Below are 20,241 nucleotides of genomic sequence, written 5' to 3' on the forward strand. Positions count from 1 at the left end.
AATGGCATTTGAAGATTGAGGTAAGTGAACAGCGAAATAAAGCAATACAGCTTGCAGCGCAAGGATATCTTTTCTTCTGATTCATATTGTTCAAGTTTCTCTCGAAGTGCCACGTTTCCGCAAAAAAAACGTAGTCTTTTTTAAATCTGTGACGATACGTGCTTATGTATGCATGGCCATTTTTACAATTATTTTTTATTGTTGCCAGAGATGCCTTTGGTTAGGTGTTTCTGGTCTTCGGACTAACGTGGCGAGAACGAGAGTTGCGAGAATTCTCGCTTTGAGAATTCGCGCAAATTCAAATTCGCGCAGGCTGTGTGGACGAGCCCTCAGGGTCGTTCCTCTCGACTGTCAAAATGACATCCAACGCGGGTGCAAGAAAAATGCAGGAAAAATGAAAGTGCAAGAAATCTCGAAATCTTGGCGTTTTTCGTGTGAAATTCACGATTTCGGTCGTTTTCCTTTTCGGTTGGTCCTTTTTAATCGTAAAAATGCGGCTTATTTCTAAAACCAATGGAAAATATCAGAAATCCATCCGCGGCATCGGCCGTGAGAGCGCTGAAGCAGGCCTCATAAACGATATTCGAATTCTGGCGTTTTCGAATTCTGGCTGCGTGGGCAGAGGTGTTTTTGTCTGCGTGGGCAGTGGTGTGTGCCGTGGTGAGTTCGTGTGTGTGTTTCTGCGTGCGTGCGTAAAATAATCGAAATCCAAATCTTCGCCTGCTTCCTCGCGGAAAATTTACGCCGTCTTCCACGCTCGGAAATCGGTGCACCGACTCCCCGTTCCGCGAACATCCGTGAATTCCGTGCGCGTGTGTGTGTGTGCGAGTGTGGCCGTGCTAGACGTGAGTGAAGGAAAAAGAAAACTAACCACGGTGTGAGAGCGAGCGGGCGGCGGGTGAAGGAAGAAGGCGGGTCGCACAAACGCGAAGAAATCGAAGAAATCAAGAGAGCCAAGAGCCCGACAAGCCGCCCGAGTGGCCTGAAATCGATGGGAAGCCTGCAAGGCTGAATTTTCCGGTCGTTCCGCGGCTGCCCGTGTGCCCCATCCCGGAAGTGAACGGTTCCGTGGGTCGTGAAATTGTGATCTTTCCACCAGGTGCACCTCTCTGGGGGGTTGGATTACTCATCCTGAGGAGGGTGTTTTGCGTAGTGATTTCGTCATCGGCTTCGATTTGCGTGCTGCAGAATTATTTCTCAGGCAGGTTGTCGAGCAGGGAAAGCAACCGTTGGAAAGGTAGAAAAGTTCCCCTGTGCCCGTGTTTGCGTGCGTGCGTATGTGTCTGTGTGTGCGTTTGGAAGAATTTTCTTCTGTTGGTTTTGTGGAGAAGGAAAAGGTGTGAGCCGTGAATTGTGTACGTGTGCCGTGTGTGGTTCGCACCTGGCGGAAGGGCGAAGAAGGGAAGGAAGTTTGTTCGCGTGGTGGGCGCAGAAGGGGTGCAAAAACCAGCAGCAGCCTCCATCTCCATCCAGGTCGCCAAATGCTGCTCCTCCCGGTGGTGTTGGTCGTTGGTGATGCAGTTTAGATCGTGCGCGGTGGTCCGGAGAAACCTTCTCGACGCCTAAGGAGAAAAGCCTTGCTGTGTTCCCAGTCCCGTTGTGAAAATGGATGCCCAACAGCAGCAGCAACAGCAGCCACCGTCGCGCTCTGCGTACGACATGGAAACCCAGGAATCCCGATTTGTAAGTACCGGGAACCGGGGGAGCATTTTCAGCACCGTTCCGTTCTTCCGCCCGTCACCTTGAACAAGGCCATGGCCATCAATTCGTCCGCGACGGGAACAACCACCGGAGGTGGAACAACACAAAGCATCAGTGCGTGGACAGCATTTTCCACACTGGAGTCCGTAACGCCTGGAAGGAGGGGGTGCACCTGTCATCTGGTGTTGGGGCTGGTGGCGCTGTTTTGTCGCGTTTGCGCAACAGTTTGGTGCGAAATGTGGAGCTCGTCCATCGTAGTTCCTTTTCTGTCTTTTGTGCTCGTGAATGGGACCAGCAGCCTCTCTGCCAAAAAGGCCGTTATCAATCGTGGTTCCAATTAGGAAATACAAGGCAGGAAATGATATTACATGATTACACGAGAAGACACATGATAATGCTGCCATGGAGTTTGGCATTGAGTGGAAAAGGTCAATACTCTGGTCATCACGAAAGGCCCAGGAGATCATCCAGGAGTCGATGTGGTGCGTTGATGGAAATTCACGCACTTCAAGGTGACAGAGCGATGGGTAGTGTGCGAATTAGTAAATCACTTCCTCTTCCGTCACTTTCGGTAGTGGGCTTGGCCACTCCAAGGGGGGGTGGGTGAAAATTAACATGACAAACACACCCTCGGTGCTCAATGCTGTCTACGATGGGTTAAGGCTGTTTCATCTAGTGCTCTTAGTTTTTTTTTATTTTTTCAACATAAATATATGCTGCATTCCGTGACCAGCAGACGCATACTTCACATCGCCTGCTGTTTCTATCCTCGAGCTCCGGCTGTCACAATGACATCACACACGATGGAGCCGGTGATGGAACGAACAAGATGGATCATTTGCCAATCTCCACGACCGCGTTCGTTGCTCGTAATAACAACGGTCGTCGTCGGTCGTACATCGCACCATCAACCGTTTCTTTCCATTTCGCTGCCTGTGCGATGGAATTCCAAGACGAATAGTAGACCCCTTCTTCTGTGTGGTGGTATCTCGCTTCTTCACCTTTTTGGCTCTTGAATTGCGCCACAACCCCCACAGTGCACACGGCAACGAAGCGAGGTAACGAATCTGGGGCGCTTAGGTATAGGATGCCGGGGCAGAAGCGACCTGGTGTGACTCGAAAACTTCTTATCAAAATTCCTCGCTGCACTGCACCTCCACACATCCATCAACCGGTGAGGGTCCAACCTGCGAAGACACCACTCGGGCATGAATCGTGCCACTTTATTGGCCGCGCATTCGCTTGCAGTGGGATATGCGACAGCATATCCGAGAGTTTGAACATCCTGTAAGTAGATTACAATAGGGACTAGTTTGCAACGAGTGGCAATAAGATTGTCAGCCTCGTAAAACGGATGAATATATTTCTTCATTTTCATTTCCCATTTTAGGCCATTTCTCGTGTGCTCGCCGATGAGATGATGAGGAGAAGGTTGTGGCTCACTTTCGCTTTTTAGCCGCGGGCTCCATTCGCTTTGACAAACGGCTTTCCGTTGGCCTTTCGCTGTCGCCGTCGCCGTCGCCAATGGCGATCACTTCGTCGTCCCTACTTCCGCACGGTTTGGCCTGTTAAGCAGCAGCAGCAGCAGCTTTCCTTCAAAACAACAGCCCCGCGAGGGCTGAACCGAAATTCACTTATCACCTCACCGGAGATGTGTGGGACTGGCTGGCTGTAAAAGCGTGGTGGAAGGTGCCGGAGTACACTGGAGTGCCGTGTGTGTTTGTTGACACGCGAGAGCGGCTTGTGTACTTTGCCGTAGGGTTTGATGTGAGCTTCTTATCACTCCGTCTGTTTTGGACAGACTCACCATCCCACCGATTCTTTTATCGATGAAGAGGAAAGGAGCGGAGAGAAGCTGAGGAAGGTGCACGGCGGCCCCGCTGAGTTGGTTGCAACACTTTCACGTGTTCCGTTCCTGTCATTCCCTGGTGCAGAGGCGCGGGTGCATACCGTGCACCGGTCTGGCGCACCTTAACGGGGCAATACCAACCAACCAACCAGCCAGCCACATGATGATTTATGCGGACGCATCGCGAGCATCGCTAGTGTGTGCCTCCGTTTCCACGCAGATCCACGCGGCCACCGGGATGGATGTGTATGGGTGTTGCTTGCAGCTCGAAACCGATTAGTGAAGGCTGAACGAACTCCCATGGTCGGGGAACCCCCGTCCGCAGGTGAAAGCGCCCTCTCGTGCGCCCATTGCAGCGGGTCCAGCCGTAGCACCTTTTCACGCACACACACAAACAGCACAAAACGGGGATGCTGCTGCGCTAGTGCTTCCAGCATAGCACCTTGGTGTGGCGTGCATCCCGGCCGGCGGTGTGCCGTCGTCCGTCGTGTGCACATTCACACGAGACAACGAAATCAAATTAAGAGGCAGAATTTTAATTTATTAGCCATTGAAAAGAAAACCGGAGCGATCTGGTGCGCAGATGGCGCTGATCCGGGTAGGGACGGGGCGAGGGTAGGTAGCGTGCCAGTTGGGTTCGGTCCGGTGGTCAACCTGAACCACCATCACTGGCCGCGTCAGATGATGAGTGACTCTTTCGAGTCTGGAGCTCGTCTGACGGCTCGGTCTGACTGCTTTCCCGAGCGCCGATTTTCTCGAGCGGTTTCCCTTGACCGTCTTTAGAAACTTCTCTCTGAAAATCCGCACAGAGCTCGACGTGGCCACATGAAGGAAGTACAATGGGTGTCGCAAGCACGGAGCAGAATGATAAATGAATTTACATCAGCATATTTTGGTCAGCAGCAGCCGGAGTGAGAGACTGTCCTCTATTGCACGCGAAATGTGCAAAAATGTTGCTTTTTCAAATAAATGGCCAAACAGTTTTGTAGCAACACCGTTACGTAAACACCGTTACGAGGGCGCCTGATAAGGGTGAAAGGTGTCGACAAATAACTAGTTTCGCACATTAAGCTCCAACGGAGAGCGGGAGAGACCACCGGCTGGCATTATATTTGGTTTCGAAATAATTCATGACGCTTCTCTGTGAGCGCTGCGTATGCAGGTGTTAGCTAAGCTTGAGCAGCACCATAGCTAGCTCGGAGAAGGGTCCCTGTGGTGCTATCAGTACCACGGAAACAGCAAGCGAAACATGTGTCCAACAAGCAAGCTGGAAATGATTGCATCGATGCTTCAATTCGATCGATGTCCGTGGGGTACCGACAGCGGACAGCCAGCAGCAACCACCAGATGATGATCAGTCAAGCACCACCACCAGCAAGCATGTTCGGTTGCTGTGGCTTAATGCAATTCATGATTGCGCCACCATTCAGCCAACATCAATCCGTACCTCGTTGCCGATGACGTAGCGCTTTCTGCTGCTGCTGCTGCTGCTGCGGATCATCGACCGGTGGCGTTCCACGGTGACGTCATTCGCTCTCTTGTGGGGGAGGATCGCCGTTTGCTCTCCTCTATGCTTCCCGCTTCCATGGTTTCCACTTTGTTGATTAATTAATCGACAACGAAATCACCGTCGCTGGCACACCTGGCTGTTGTACTTCCTCTATCATTTCTCTGCTCAGCGACCGCGATACGCGATTACGCGGGTGCGATAGCGCCCCTGCGCCTGCGCCTTTAAATGCATGTAATGCTCGTTTATCCAATCGAGAATCACTCACGTTTGCGGTGCGTACCCACTGCGATCGCGATCGCGATCACGTTATCGTGTAGATCTTTGAAGATCGGAAAATGGCAAAGTGGGTTCGGAGGGAGGTGTGCCCGCCCAAAAACTCGAGCACTAAAAAGCGTCGCAGGGCTACAGCTTTCGCGAGGTGGAAGCCTCCTTGGTCTTGGCATGGCTCACGGTCGCCGGTTTTCGCACGGCTATCATTAACGGAAACAGGGTGGGCCACGGCACGGGGACCCGGGAGAAATCGACCCGGGGAAACGGATGGCACAGAGAGAGCATCTATTAGTTGTGTCTGTTGTGTTGCGTCTTCTCCCGGTGGCGAAGATTTATATCAAAACAGAAAGGAAAGTGGGTGGTAGGAGAAGACACTGCGGGCGAGCGCCATTCGCGCAATAACTATCATTTTCTGCAATCACCTCATTTCGATGGCAGCAGCAGCAGCAGCAACAGGGAGCCGATACCTTGCTGCTGATGCTGCGTGATGACCTCTGGTGTGCGTGGGTGTGTGTGGGTGGGCTTCTGTCTTGCGTTAATGCTAATGCATGAGCGCACAGGTGTGCAGCTTGTCTGCTTACTTGCCTGCCAATTGCCTGGATCTAATCCCCGCTGATAAAGATGGACTACGTCTTTACCTCCTTGCATCCTGCCTTGAAGAGCCTTGTTTTAGGCTCCTTAGAAGGCAACCTACGCTGCATGATACAACGTGATACAGGTTTATCCTCTACAGGAGCGAATACACACTTCAACAGGTAGACAGCGAGCGAAAGATGTGATTATGTTTGTTTCTTGAACGTTCCGAAACGAAACGACTCTCTCATATGCTCGTGGTTGCTCGCAGGTGCTGATGACGGAATGCAGTTGTCAGCATAGCTGCTGCACCTGCAGCTCGCAAATTAGTATGATGAGCGGGCCACTGCACGCGTAACCTGAATACCTGATTTTGAAAGAACGAACCCTCTACGTTCGTACCTGATGCTACCTACCATTAGGGGCTGTCTTTTACAACTTCAAAATGGTCCTCGAATGACATAAGATTAGTTTTTCAGATTTTCTTTTTTTGTTGCCAGCAGCGACCTCGATCGATCGCAGCTCGTTTATGATCGGTCATTTTTGATTTAACAAAAAAAAACAACGACCATCACTTGGAGCGTGATTTTTATGATCCAACGCCGCCAGCGGTTGTGAAGCATAGCACCGTTAGGGACGACCGTTGCTGCTGCCAGCAATGAATGTGTGGTCAGCACATACGGTTCGAGGTGCGTATTCCATCTTCTCTACCTCCGCATAGGTTGCGTTATGGTGGCGTTGGCCAAAGTGAGGGTGTCAGAGTGGTGGCCTCATTGCTAAAACCGCTTGGGCGCTTGCGCTTTCGGGTATATGGTTTGTGGGTTAGTGGGATTGCAAAAAAAAAAAAAAACCCCACAGCAGCACCCCTTTTGGGACACTGGAAATAAATAAATAAAATGAAGCATAACCATAAGCAAAGCAATGGATCCATCGGAGATACAGAGAGAGAGAGAGGGTGGGAGAAGAAGGAGTAGGTGGCGAAGGTGGTGGCAATAAAATGAAATTTAAATTTATTGAACACTGGCCTCTCTCTCTCTCTCTCGTTCGCTCGCTAGAGAAAGTGCATCCCGGGTGTGCGGGCATGATGATGCGTGTCGTCGTCGTCGCCAGTCCATCTCTCTGTACATGCTGGCCACCGGTTTCGCAAGCTTTCTCTCTCTCGCTCTTTCGAGGCCATTGGCAAAGACAGAAGCAAACAAATCAAAGGGGTAGAATCACAGGAAAAGTCTGTCGCTCGCTTCCAAAACAAAAAACGGTGGATTTGTTAAAGGAAGTAACTAATGGGTTTTGGGTGTCGTCCGTGTCTCGATGGTGACCCCTGGCCGGGTCTGACGGGGAGAGAAACCCACCTCGCGAGACGATCTTTAGGGTGCTGCACGTCGATAGTTTCTCTCTCTTTTTTTCTCTCTCTTGTGATCGACCAACAAGGCACCAAAAATCCATTTGAATTTCTATCGGCATCGATTCCCACTTTCCGATTCTTCGTTTCTATTTCCGTCCCACTCACCTCATGTGACAGTGCGACCGACGCTCATGTGCTGCGGCTACTGATCACCACCACCACCACCAAGACGATGATGATGTTTGCTGATGATGTCACTCGATAGAACGCGAAATCATTGATCCACCCTCCTCGACGAGGGGCGACGATGAGCAGCAGCAGCAACAACATGATCGACAGTTTATGGCGACAATCCGTGCTTACGTCACACACACACACACTTCTTCGCGCAAAATTTTACCATGTCCATCTGTGCATTTTGCATTATTTGGATCTCCGGTGTCGAGAGTACATGCGTGCGCGCGCGCACGATCATCCCGATGTTTTATTTCTGCGAATGGAAGTCTTATAAATAACCGGCGAAATCCCGGAATGCCGATCCAGTGATATCACTGGAAAAAATGTCTCTATTTCTGTTTAAAACACGGCCAACCAACCAGACAGGCCAAGCGTTAGAGGGAGACTGTTTAGAGGAGGTAGAGAGATGGAAGCGAAGGAAGGTAAATGGGAAACGGAAGATCCAAATGAGGTGATGAGCGAGCAGCGAACGAACGAGCGAGTCGGTAATGTATACAAGGGCGAGAAAAAAAAAAACATAACAGATTCACACCGCCGACACCAAGCAGCATGATGCTGATGCTGTGCCATTCCCGGGAAGTAGGTGCTAATGGAACCCAAAGGTTACGGCACGTTTGAAGTGTTGGTGAGCGGTATTTCGAGTCCAGGAAGGATGATTCTGGCTAATGATTTGTTATATATCTCTGAAACATATCTATATCTGAGAAACATCAAAGATGTAAATCGATTGACAGATAGGGTGTAAACAAATGCTATAACATCGAGTTGTTTTATCGCGGCACCCCACCCGAAACACCTTGGGTTCGAGGGCTGCCAAAGTTCTCGCCATGCCAAGATGCTATTGCCCATGTAAATCGCTCTGTGATCGCTTCTCCTTTCCGCTGCTCGGCGTGCTCGGTTCTAGATTATCGATTTAATAGTGGCTGCCAAAGGGCGGAGGAAAGTTCGTTCTCCAACGCTTCTTAATGCTATGCGAGCACACATGGAAATCATATTTCACGCTGCTACCTCACATACCATAGGCACCTCTCTTCTGTTATCGTTTCGATGATTGTGTAAAAAAGCGTTAGATAATCTCTACAAATCATGCCAACTCACTCCGAATTCTCGTCCACGTCGTCGTCTTGGTCGTTGTCGTCGATTAAACAAACAAACCCAATCACGGGCTGATGGACGTGGCGCCGTGGTGGCCGTTAATTACCAGATATTAAAGTCATTAGCGTTCCACGCACGATAAATCAGTCCCGCAAAGTATCAGTTTTAAGATGATTGATTGTGTGCTTTACTAGTGTGTGCGTGCTGTGGAAAAAATTTGTTAGAAAACCAACCATCCGTATCGAAAAGCTGCATAGCTCGCGATGACGTTAAGAGACCATCGCATGGCATGGCCACCACCTGGTGGGGGGATGTCATGGCCACAACCTGGCGAACCAAACCAAGTGACTTCATTCATTGATAAATATTGAACCACAACATATCGAGGAGTAGCAACACCCGCTTTTTTTTGGGGGGGTGGAGAAGGGAACTCCATAATTTGTCACAAAAAACACGCTTTGACATTCCTTCCACCTCTACAACCCCTTTGTTCGGTCGACTTCATTTGATTGTCGTGTGCGCCCAAAGACCCATTTGGACAGAGTTTGAAGGGGTGTTTGGAGGTGGCTGTTTAGGTCATGGTGATGAGAGGCGAAGTGCACTGCATCCTACACACGGCCCCACCTACACGGGGCTATGATGTCATGGTGTGAGCCGTGATTGTGTGTAGCAGCAGCAGTAGTAGTAGTAGCAGTAGTTGTAGTAGTTGCTGCCGGATGGTGTGTTAGGTTGTTTACCTACATGCCACCGAAGACCGAGGTGGTTCAGTAACACTCTTGACGATTCTCCTCGCCCGCTGGCATGATGATGGAACAGCTCTCTGAAAACAGCAAAAACCTCCGTAGGCCGGCGCCGCCTCCGTAGGAGGGTGTTCGAGGTTGTCCACCACAACCATCATCACCACAAACTGTCTGGTAGGTGTGCTTCTGGCAGCGGCTTTTAGCAAACGATACGCTGCTCTTTGCTAAGGACAGCAGCAGCAGCAGCAGCAGCGACTGCGCTACGGTAGGGGACGTGTAGGTTGTCCAGATTGGTTCCAGGCGGCGGCCAACCTGTCGATAAACTCGCCTCGGCCAAGGTCACCGCGTTCGGGACGGGACACTGATTCGGTTTTTTTTTCGGTGGGGGAAGATCAGTTACTAAAGTGGTCGACGACCGGCGTAATCCAATTTGTGAAAATTGATTACAAGATCACTCAACTCAGCGACTGATCTGATCAGTTGAGCTTATGTGCTGCTTATCTGACTCCTCAAATGGTCTCACATATGTCAGTGTTGTGTGCTATAACCGAACATGATCCGTGCATTTGCATAGAAGCATCGGCTTTCAACAGCAATGCTTACTAATTGCCATCTCTTAAGAGCTGGAGTGAAATCGTATATGAGCTTCAGGTTCCAGCGCACTTAAAACAACAGGGCATTGGATACGATTGGGCTGCATCAGAAACAACACAAATCATTAGTCACGATCTCTCGCATCTACTGATTGTTTAGCAGTGGAAGCATAAGATCCGGTTGCATTTCCTTCTTCTCCGGAGCATAAACAAATCGAATCGAAAGGCTGTTGCCGTGGAGTTCGTCGTCTCGTTGTGGAAAGGAATGTTATCTGGAAAATGGCGTTGCCGTGGATTTGAACGTGCACAGTAGTGGAGAAACATCTCAATGGTCTTTCTTCTCCACAGACGCATCTCTCTCTCTCTCTCTCTCCCTTTTCTGGAGATGAATGAGCCCCCACCACACGGGGAGTTCCATGGTTGGTCCCCCGTGTGTAAGTCAATTATGTTTTGCTGCCGCTGCCGGGGCGAGAGGGCATCATCATCATCGTCTTGGGGCAAAAGCCAGCCTCGAAGCCAGTTGTAGATCATCATCTTTTCGTCGTCCAACGGAAGGGAACGGAAAGAAAGAAATGCCATCGTCAGCAAGATGTTGACGTCGTCGTGGCGCGATGAGCCAGTGGGGAAGAACCCGGGAACTACTGCCGATCGACCGGTTGTTGTGCGTCGTCGTCTGTCTCTCCTCTATACGGGCTAACGGGGGAATACTGGGCTCGGTTTACGTAATGCTTTGGGTGGGTGGTGACCATCGGCCATCGAACTTGATCCGCAACTCGATTGCGCCTACGCTGCGTCAGGTTTTTGGATCACACAAAAATCCCGGCCATCTCGGGAATGGTCACATTGTGATCGATGAACGTTGACGCGTAGAGACACAGGCGCCATCACGACGCAACTTTCAAGTTATTTGAAAGTCGATTAATTGTACTGAGAGGGGAGCCCTTTACCTACTGATCAAGATTATTATGTTGTCTGATCAACGATGGGGTTAGGGTTGCTTATCATTCTTTCGAGCTTTTCCCGTCTCAATTTGTTCACGCTGGCGTGAAGGTAATCTTGATCCAAATGACGCAATCGATGCTACGATTCGATTGTCGAATTCCGCATTCTTTCGCGCGACGTGGCATGGCGCGGCCACTCGAAATTATCGTCCATTTGTTTGCTTGCTTTCTTCTTTACTCTCCGAATCTCCGTTGTTGGTGGCGGTCGGTGCCACAATTGAAATTCCTGTTTTTTTTTATTGAGTGTTTGACTTACGTCATACAGAGCCAGCCACAGTGCCAAGTGTTGTCCGGTTGGCATTTCATCTCTTCAATCTGGATCTGATTGCGTGCTGCTCCTCTAGCGCTAGGCTTTTCCACCACCATTAGGGTTTGGGCTTTACGGCACGTGTGGCGCGATCAGAAAAGAGCCCGACTTTTCCACTGCACCACCGCGATTGGACGATGATGATGATGATGATTGGTCGAAATATTGAACATTCCATCAAAAGAAGAAAAAAAAAACCTTCAGACTTTCCCATGCAACGGCAATTCCGCGGCTAACCGCAGACCACCACCCGAAAAACGGGTAGGATTTCCTTCTTTTCTTTCCTCCTTTCGCTCGAAACACGGGACGGGCCGGGGCCCGTCTCCTACAGGCCAAGGCAAGAAACCGAGCAATGGTTCGATGGGTTTCTGGCATAACTGATTACCGGAGGAGGAGAGTCCGTAATCCGTCACTTGTTGTGGTTACTTGTGCCTTGGGCCTTGAGGAGTGAAAGAACGTTTTTGATGATTCGTTCTTCCGGCCACATCTGATGTGTCTTATCTGATGTCTCATTTCGATCACTTAACTCTCGAACTCGATGATGAACGCGAATGAGAGGAAGCGTCGCGAAACAAAATGTCGCGAGGATGATTAAGAAGCAGTAAGTCAGTAAGATCCACGCGCCAGGTCTGTGCCCCTCTGACACACGCTGTTGAACTCTGTCCCCCTTGAACTCGCCTTCGTTCTCGCTTCTAGTTAGACTGCTCTCGCATCCCAAGTGATCCGTGACCCGGGCCCGGGCGCACGGGGTTCGTGCTGCAACATAACGACCTGACATAAAAATGCTCGAGCTGCTGGCCGACATTTGTCATATGACACACAAGGGCCCTCTGGCCTTTAATGAGAACCATTCTCGACTTTTCGTCTCTTGTTGAAATGACACACCGACCGAGGTGTAGCTCCAAGAGTTTATAGCTTTACGTCTCTCTTTGCTCCAGTTTTATTTTTTTGTGGTAGACGATGGCGGCAATCCGAGAGTTCCGACGTCCGGGTTAAAGAGGATAAATGCTTCGAAGCTCTCCTTACCTTACCGGCCATCACACCATGCTAATAATTGACTTGTTGCGCGCATGTGTTGTTGTTGGTCTGCGAGCGTTTTTTTTTTTTCAACTCACGAGTCTTCGGTGTGTATGTTATGCAGTCCAAGGGTGCCCAACACCAGCGGGGTGATGTTGTTATCCATTTTCATTTACAAATTGCTGCTGTTGCTGCTCACCACCAACCGAGCACGTTCACGACGACGACGACGACGACGTCGCCGTGGCCGCCACCGCCACCGCCACTGCAATCGGCGAAAGCACCTGTTGTGTTACCACCGCGATCATCGCCGCGCAAGAGGTCCATGTTGTGGCTGTTTTGTTGCTGTTTCCCATGGGCAGCTGGACCTCGCCAAAAACCCTTCTGCTAACAACACATGCAAAAGGGAGGAAGTTATAGAAACATACTACCACTGCAACCAAAACCGTTCATCAGCGCCGTCGCCATCGTCGTTGGTTTCGACTTTATGCTTAGGCCACGGGGACTGATCGTGGGGAACGTTCACTTTCTCTCGAGCCACGATTTTTCCGTTTTCCTGGGTGGCATGGCCGGCTGGCCAATCAACCTCCCCTACCACACACCGGCCCTGGCACTGGCGGCTCATTTGCGTATCTCTCTCCCTCTCGATGTGTCGCGCGGGGCCTGAGCCCATGCTTAGCGAGATCCCGTCGTCAGTCCCCAGGAAGGAGGTAAACATGCTTCGCGACCAACCATGAGACCATGTGAGAAAGTACGTCGCAAGAATCCACGGTCTCACTCTCGGGACCGGCACCACCACTACCACCGGGGTCGACTTTCTCCTAAATCTTGGAGTTTTTCGGTCAAAGGTACCCAATGAGCCGGTTGTCGGTCTGTGCCATGCTTAAGAGGAGGTCCCGATGCTCGCGCGCGCGCGCGCGCCAGGTGTCGTAATGGCACATTAAAGCACCATGCCATGCCATCGTCACGATCATCCAGCATAACCCTCCCTGAGCCCTGAGAGGTCGATTGCAGTCATTTCGGAAGTTCCATACCGTAAAGCGTGTGCGCGCGATCTAACAAATCCGTTTTCCAGCGACACAGACAAGGCACACAGCACCTTTCCTGACCTCTGTACGACGATTCGCTCTAATTGTCTCGCGACGTTCGTGAGTCACGGTTCACACCTTTGCTACTCCTTCGGCCAACACCTGTAGGATGTAGAATTCATCAACGGCAGAAGGAGTTACGGGGCATCAGCCAGTAATACATTCGAGAAACGTCCTGCTCTGGAGCACAGGAGGAGGAGAAGACCCATGAAATCAATTTCGTTTTCCAATTTGTGGTTTCCAGTGACCTCTCTCTCTCTCTCTCTCTCTCTCTCTCTCTCTCTCGCTCTCTGGTGTAATTGGTAATATCCTGGTGGTCACCTTTTGCTGTCTGCGCGTCTGCGTGCGTGATCAATGTCTCACATGAGCGAGCAAACTCTCGGCTCCTCCTCGAGCACCTCGGAAGTGTCGCTGCTCTGGACTGCCGGGGTCCGGGGGGCCACTTCAGTGGCAGCGTTGCGTCATGTTTGAACGCATTTTGCGTGCCAGAGGTGCATAAATTAGGAGGTTTCGTAGCTACCGTCACACAAGCCGTAGTTTGTGCCACACAAAATACTCGGTTTCGGTGCTGCGCGGTGACCACTTGTGGTGGTTGTGGGCCTCTCCGGAATGGCGTCTCTGTTCTCGTCTTTCACGTAGGAGGTGTGTGCCAAGGAGAATTGGAGTGGTTTGGGTGTAGGCGTACGCCAGATTCCGATATCATTCCAGCTAGTTTGTGCACCTGATGTGTCCAGCTGACCGACAGAACTGGTTGGAGGTGCTTGGTGTGGGACATATGGTCAAGGAATTGTGGAGCAATTTATACGAATTTACTTCGTGGATAGAAAGACTTTTTTTTATATTCTTTTGAAAGTAATATCTGCTTCTAAATCTAGACTCATGGCGATAGCTAATTTGTGCGCTCGTCTACACACTGCTTAGACTCTTGGCACGTGGATGGAATGTGATCATCACTCGCTCGATGATCTACTAATATGCATGATGCTGCATTGAAAATGGCCGATCATAAGCTTCATTACACAAGCTCCTCGCCGCTCGGAGAACGTCGTCAGTGATCTTCTTGTGAAGCGAACCGGAAGCTCGGACCGGTAGTGACGCCCGGAGAACCGGATCCGCCCACCACCCAATCCGCCTGTGGAAGGTGCTGTCAGTCGCGCGACGATGAAATGCGATCGCGCGTCCGCTCAAACAACGCACACGCCAGTGAATGCCATTCGCGAGCAACGTGTTCCAGTCGCTGGCGATTAGCATTATACGCGAACGTACCGACGCAGGCCTTGGACTTGGACGTCCCTTGGAATTCCGTGTCTAGGTGGTGGTGATGAGTTGCGTCTTTAATGCAATTGGTCGGAAATTAACATACCAAACGCCCAGCGGACACTATCTCCACCAACTTGGACGCTTTCTTTTCCCCTTTTGTGGCGATGCTTAGGCTTATTGATTAATGCAATCACTTTAGTGTGCGGTTCAGTCCACAGTTGCGCAGGGTTCTGGAAGTTCCTTCCGATTAGATTGGCTAATTTGCCTACCGAGAGCCGCCATTGGGAGAGAGACTGAGACTTGTGGAATGGGATACTGATGCTCTCTGCACTGCTTTCAGCCGGCATTGCAGCATTACGTGGTTTTAAGCCTTTTTTCCCTGTTTTTCGCGCTATCGGTAAGATGATACCATTTCCGTTCCTGGTGGAGGTCTTGTTTCTGGCCTTCCTTCTCGCGCTAATTGAAGTTTCAAATTTCTGCGTCCGACTGCCGCAGGAAACAGTCCAAAAATCACGCTCGTCGTCACGACCACCGAAGCCTCTCGGACGGCGACTCTCTCTCTGGGGAATGAAGGAGTTCTGTGAAGGAGTGGCAGTGGAAACCCACTGTCCACTTCTTGCGCGTGTTGTTGTCTTCTGTTGTTCTCTAGACACACCGATGCGTGTCGACTATAGCTAGTCGACAGGGCGTGAAGTCACAAAACACAGTGTCTGTCCGGAAAAACCAAACACACACAAAACACAACTTAGTAATTGGATCTTGGTTCGTGTTCGGTGGTTGATGCGGTTGGTGTCGTCCCCCACCGACGACGTCCTCTCGTTTGGCCAAATGAGCAACGGTCGGAATTTGATTTTGAGGCGAGGTGCATGAATTTGCAAATATTTCTCTCTTTATTAGTTTAACCGTTTTTCGATCTCACAAAGTATTTAACGGGAATTGAACCGGATAAGCAGAGGGGGCGTGTTCCGTATAGCCAATCCTCCTCTTCTTCTGCACCAGCCCAGTTCCCTTGCAACCAAACCATGCAAGCGCCGATCGCCGAACGGAGACAGAATGTGGAACACATGGTTGTTGTGTGTTTCTCCGCTAGGCTTAATATGCACACGGCGGCAACATTGTGTTAATGACTAATGTGCGCCCGGCCTCTCCCCAATGGAGACCGCAGCGGAAATCACTCCATCACTCCATGCGGTCCATGGCTGGCAGAGGCAGGCAATCCACTAATCCAACCGGAAAAAGCGGAAATTCATTTTGGGCGGTTTTTCATATTTATTATTATCTCGATGGCATCTCGCCAGTGTGACAAACCGGAAAATGCGGAGCGATCGTAGATGTGGTAGATGAGTTACAATCCTCTTTTCTGTTCTTAATCTCTCTTCAACGTTCTTTATGATTTGTGTGGCCGAACGATCAGACCCCGATGGGTGATGGGAAAAGCGCGATGAGGAGTGAGTCGCTCGGAAAAGAACGCTACTAATCTGTTGTTTCTGTTTTCCAAAACCACAACCGAAGCGCGCGCTTGTGTGTATTTGTTGAATTGGGTTTTCGGTTTTTCATATATGTTCTGAGGCTCTCTTGACTCCGATATCATCTGTTACCCCGCGAATGGCTGATCGAAATCAAGCCGCTGGCCAGGTCTCGTATGTGCGTTATTCCTAGATCGTTAATGAGCTTAGTATCATCGGTGCGCGTACCGAACGCATACATAAACCCAGACCGGGCAGATGTTTCCCTTGGTTCGAGATGCCCTATCCCCCCTTTACGCTCACCGCCGCATACAGACCATATCGGTTTTATGCTGCGTCGCTGACAACCTAGCTATATGGGAGCAGCAGCATCAGCATAGAGATGCATCGACACCGGCAGCATCTCGTTTCTTCTCGATCGCAACGACGCACACGGAACACCATACCACACGTTCTCCTCCCCGGGTTTTCCCGGGAACGATGCTGCTGGGTCTTTAGAGGAGAGTTTATTTTAAAAATAGGCTGACGCTGCTCCTGCTGCTGCACCATCACTGTGTGTACGTGTCGTGTACAGGCCATCCAGCATGCAGCTGCTGGTGCTGTTGTGGGGATATACTGTGTCTCTCTCCTCACCACACACGCATAGCATTGGATCGGTTCGGAAAGTGCACAATTTATGCTCGAGAGCACAGCGTTTGCAGAGAGCATTTTATTTTTGCAGCAATGTCTGCAGCGCCGGTTGCCGGTGAGTCACTCTCTATTTACGATTGTGGTTCGTTATAGTTGTTGTACAATTGTTGCTGCTGCTTTCTGTTTATCGAATTTCCAATTCATTTGATGAGGATGTTGATATCGTCGAGGCGTTGTAGATGCGACAGATAACTCAATTGACTGCTCTCTACTCCAGAAGGCCATCGTTATCGCCATCTACGAGCACTGTTATGATGTCATAGGCATGTCAGTCAGTCAGTGCGTCCAGATGAACTCTGATCCGTGCGAAGAGAAGCTGGATTAACCGGGCGAAACGGTACATCCATCACAATACTGTACTCTTCACCACAAAACAGATGGCTTTTTGGTCTCTGGCTACAAAACCACAAGACATGCGGCCTATGACGTGTCATGTAAACGATCTTGCGGCCGATGTTGCGCTCGCAAACATCGGGCTTACAGACGTTGACAGATGAGTACACAACGGTTCGAAAAAAAAAACATCGGTTGACACTCTTCGGTCTCGGAAAATGATCGTTGTAGTGGTCTCCTCCTTCTCGCTTCTGTGAAAACGAAGCACAGCACAGGCAGGCAAGCCAATTTAATGCGGCTCCGAGAAAACAAATGATCGACTACACGGGTGCGCGCACGAAGAAAATTAGGTCATGCTCAATCGCGGGGAAAAGGCCATGAAAATCGAAACTACTACACCCTTCGTGGCTCGGGCTTCAGTCAGACACAGCTGGATCTCTCGGGGCCACCTCCAGTGGAGCCGTGGAATTACCTTTTTGGGTTTTATTTTCGTAGAGAAAATTCCATCCACCCAGGCAGAGGGAGAAAAGGCGAAGTTTGTCTGCAGAGACACTTCCGGGCGAGAGCACCATGAGCCGGGGGGGCTTGAAGTTGAAGGCCGGCCTTCCGCGGTACACCGAATTTCCATAATTAAATTTGGTAAATTTAGGCGCGTAAATTGCTCTACTGCAGCAGCAGTGGCAGCGGCCGAGGTTGGTGCAAGGCACCCGCGGACAACCGCTTCCAATCGCTTTTTATATGCATTCATTAGCGAAATGGCCACACTTTCGCCATCTGCGCCATTGCATTCGAATCGATTCCGTGTCTGGGAGGGGTAAGATTTGACCCAAAAATGCATCACAACCAACCAAAGGGAGGAATCGCAACGTGGCCGACGCTTTCGATCAGATGTTGGACTGCGTTGTGCGCCTGAGGATTCATTACACGATCTTCTTCTCATTCAGATGCACGTACACAGTACAACGTGGTCGCCATCCGGTGAATCGGCCAGCACGGGGATTCGGAATTAATTGGAAAAGTTTGGAACTCGCTCACTACGGCCGTGGCGTGGGAAAAGGTCCCCGGGATCTGAGGCAATAATACGGGCCTTAATCTCCGTTCTCTCGCGCTTGCGATAAGATTAGGTTAGTGAGCTGGCAGTGTGGCGATGGCGGTGACTACCAATTACTCATCCGGCCAGGCCAGGGAAAGGGAATAAATCCCCTGCCCTCGATATGTCTCCGTTTTGATGACGGATCGGGTCGTCGTCGTCGTCGTGTCTTGAGCAATCCACCTCAAAGGCTCATCGCCGTCAGTGCTTGCAATTCTCCTCTGGTCTGCTTCTGGAAGCTGATAAGGTCTTATCATCAGCTTGTCTTCCATTTTCTGCCAATTCTTGTTTCGACCACCGCTACGTCGTTCCCACTGATTACGTGACGCATCTCCCGCGCCCCAAAGGCGCAGTTTAACATCGAATAGCGCGTTACGCCGCTAATGCTCGGCTGCTAACAACCGTGTTTTGTGCTGGCATGGCGTGATTTGGCGTGCTGCATATTAATGTGACCAGAAATGAACTATCGCGGTGGTGCTGGGAACTAATAAGATTCTGTGCCTGTGCGGATGGTGGCTTTTTGGCCGGGAGGTAAACAAACCTTCATTGGCGAGAGGATCGTTCACCTTTAACCTGTGGACCGCGCTCTCGCCTGCGTTGGCTTTTCGGTGTGAAAGGGGGGCCAGCGGACCGCCCATGTATGCCGTTACCGCCCCCAGGGCGGGAGGCATGGCCTCGAGAGGTCGCGCAGAGTACAGCTACGACGAACGGCGGGCGGAAGCGTAGTGTGTTTATGTTCGGAAACCGGTCCATAATTACGGTCGTGGTAGGTGATGGCTATGTAAATCGCATAACCACACCACCGTTCGGTCGAGAAGGGTGCACACGAATGGGGAACACCTTGGTCCCGGTAGAATCCAGTAAACACTTACGAGCGGGATGAAGGAACCGTGAACGGGGCCTGTTAACGGCAATTGATGACCCTTGGTTGCCGTGTGTCCTTGAAGGGATTGCGCGCGGCTTTTCTGCTCCCTTCCAAATAACAATAATTGTGAGCTGGAGGGAAAACAATAAAATTGAACGCCTGGTTGTTGTGTGCCCTTGCGGATTGCCTCGGCCGGTTGACGTCGTTGACATACATACACCCACACACACACACACACACACACACACACGAGGGGCTCCAGGAAGCGATGTCTACGCGTATCTCTTGAATGGGCGTCTCAAGTCAGCGCGACAGCCTTGTCACACTTTTCAGCAGTTGGTGCTGCTGGTGCTACTGCTTCACCATCAACCTTCTGTGACTTCATTTGTAGGCGCTGGTCTGGTCTGGCCGGTGGATCATTGCCAGATCGTTGACAATATTGTTTTCTTGTTTTGCGAAACCTCCTCTACACCTCCTGCGGTGGGTGATGGCACATTACCATCTTTCAGCTGCTCGAAACAATGGATAGATTAAGCTGGAAACGGTTTTTACTATGCGTCCGCGCTGTGTTACGATATGCTAGCTGTGTGTGAAGTAACAGCTGTAACTTGTCACATAACAACAGACACAGTGCCCGGTGGTGTTCTCTCTTAGATGTTACAATGTTTCAACGCAATGCAATGCTGCTTGATATTAATTTATGTTTTCTCTCTCTTTTTTTCTCCCCTTCTCGCCGCAATCCAGGCCAAACAGAAAGCGTCCGTCAAGTGGCTGCTATCGAAAGCGTATAACAATCGTGTGCCAGAGATACTGAAGGATCCGTTCTATCGGGATCACGATGGGCAGGATCACCTGAAGCCACAGATCGTGGTCGGGCTCGGTAATGCCTCGATCTACTGTCAGGTGCTGAGTAACATCTACTCGGACCCGAACTACCAGAGCCTGAACCACTGGTCGATCCTGCAGACGCTCTCCCGGAAGGGTGTCCCGGTGAACGAATCACCGGATCAGCCGCTCACCGAGACGGTGCTGATACAGACGAATCCTCTTAGAATTGTAAGTGTTTTCGCTACAAAAGTCGGTCCAGCGAATCCGTATCCAGACTAACGGTTTGTTCCTTTTGCCACCAACAGAATGCACATATGGCTGTGATAGAGGCGCTGATGGTGTTGTACGCTAAGGAGGTGGCTTCCAGCGGAAGAATTTGCAGTGCT

At 50.6% G+C, this 20,241-nt stretch overlaps 1 protein-coding gene across 23 annotated transcripts in view; it reads left to right on the forward strand.

Annotated features, from left to right (window-relative positions):
- The first annotated feature begins 674 nt into the window (after positions 1–674).
- LOC125957119 (patronin) overlaps positions 675–20,241 on the forward strand; it is a 46,433-nt gene continuing 26,866 nt past the window's right edge. For all 23 annotated transcript variants that reach the window (XR_007469219.1, XM_049689566.1, XM_049689567.1 and 20 more), the window contains exons 1-3: positions 675–1,683; positions 19,772–20,083; positions 20,161–20,241. The exon at positions 20,161–20,241 is cut by the window's right edge and continues 8 nt beyond it. Coding sequence is in view for 22 of the 23 variants with exons in the window: in XM_049689566.1 (XP_049545523.1) it covers positions 1,606–1,683; positions 19,772–20,083; positions 20,161–20,241 (471 nt within the window). In the remaining variant the exon portion in view is untranslated. The remainder of the gene's footprint in view (positions 1,684–19,771; positions 20,084–20,160) is intronic.

Source organism: Anopheles darlingi, chromosome 3 (genome assembly GCF_943734745.1).
Source record: "Anopheles darlingi chromosome 3, idAnoDarlMG_H_01, whole genome shotgun sequence".
Classification (NCBI taxonomy): Eukaryota; Metazoa; Arthropoda; class Insecta; order Diptera; family Culicidae; genus Anopheles; species Anopheles darlingi.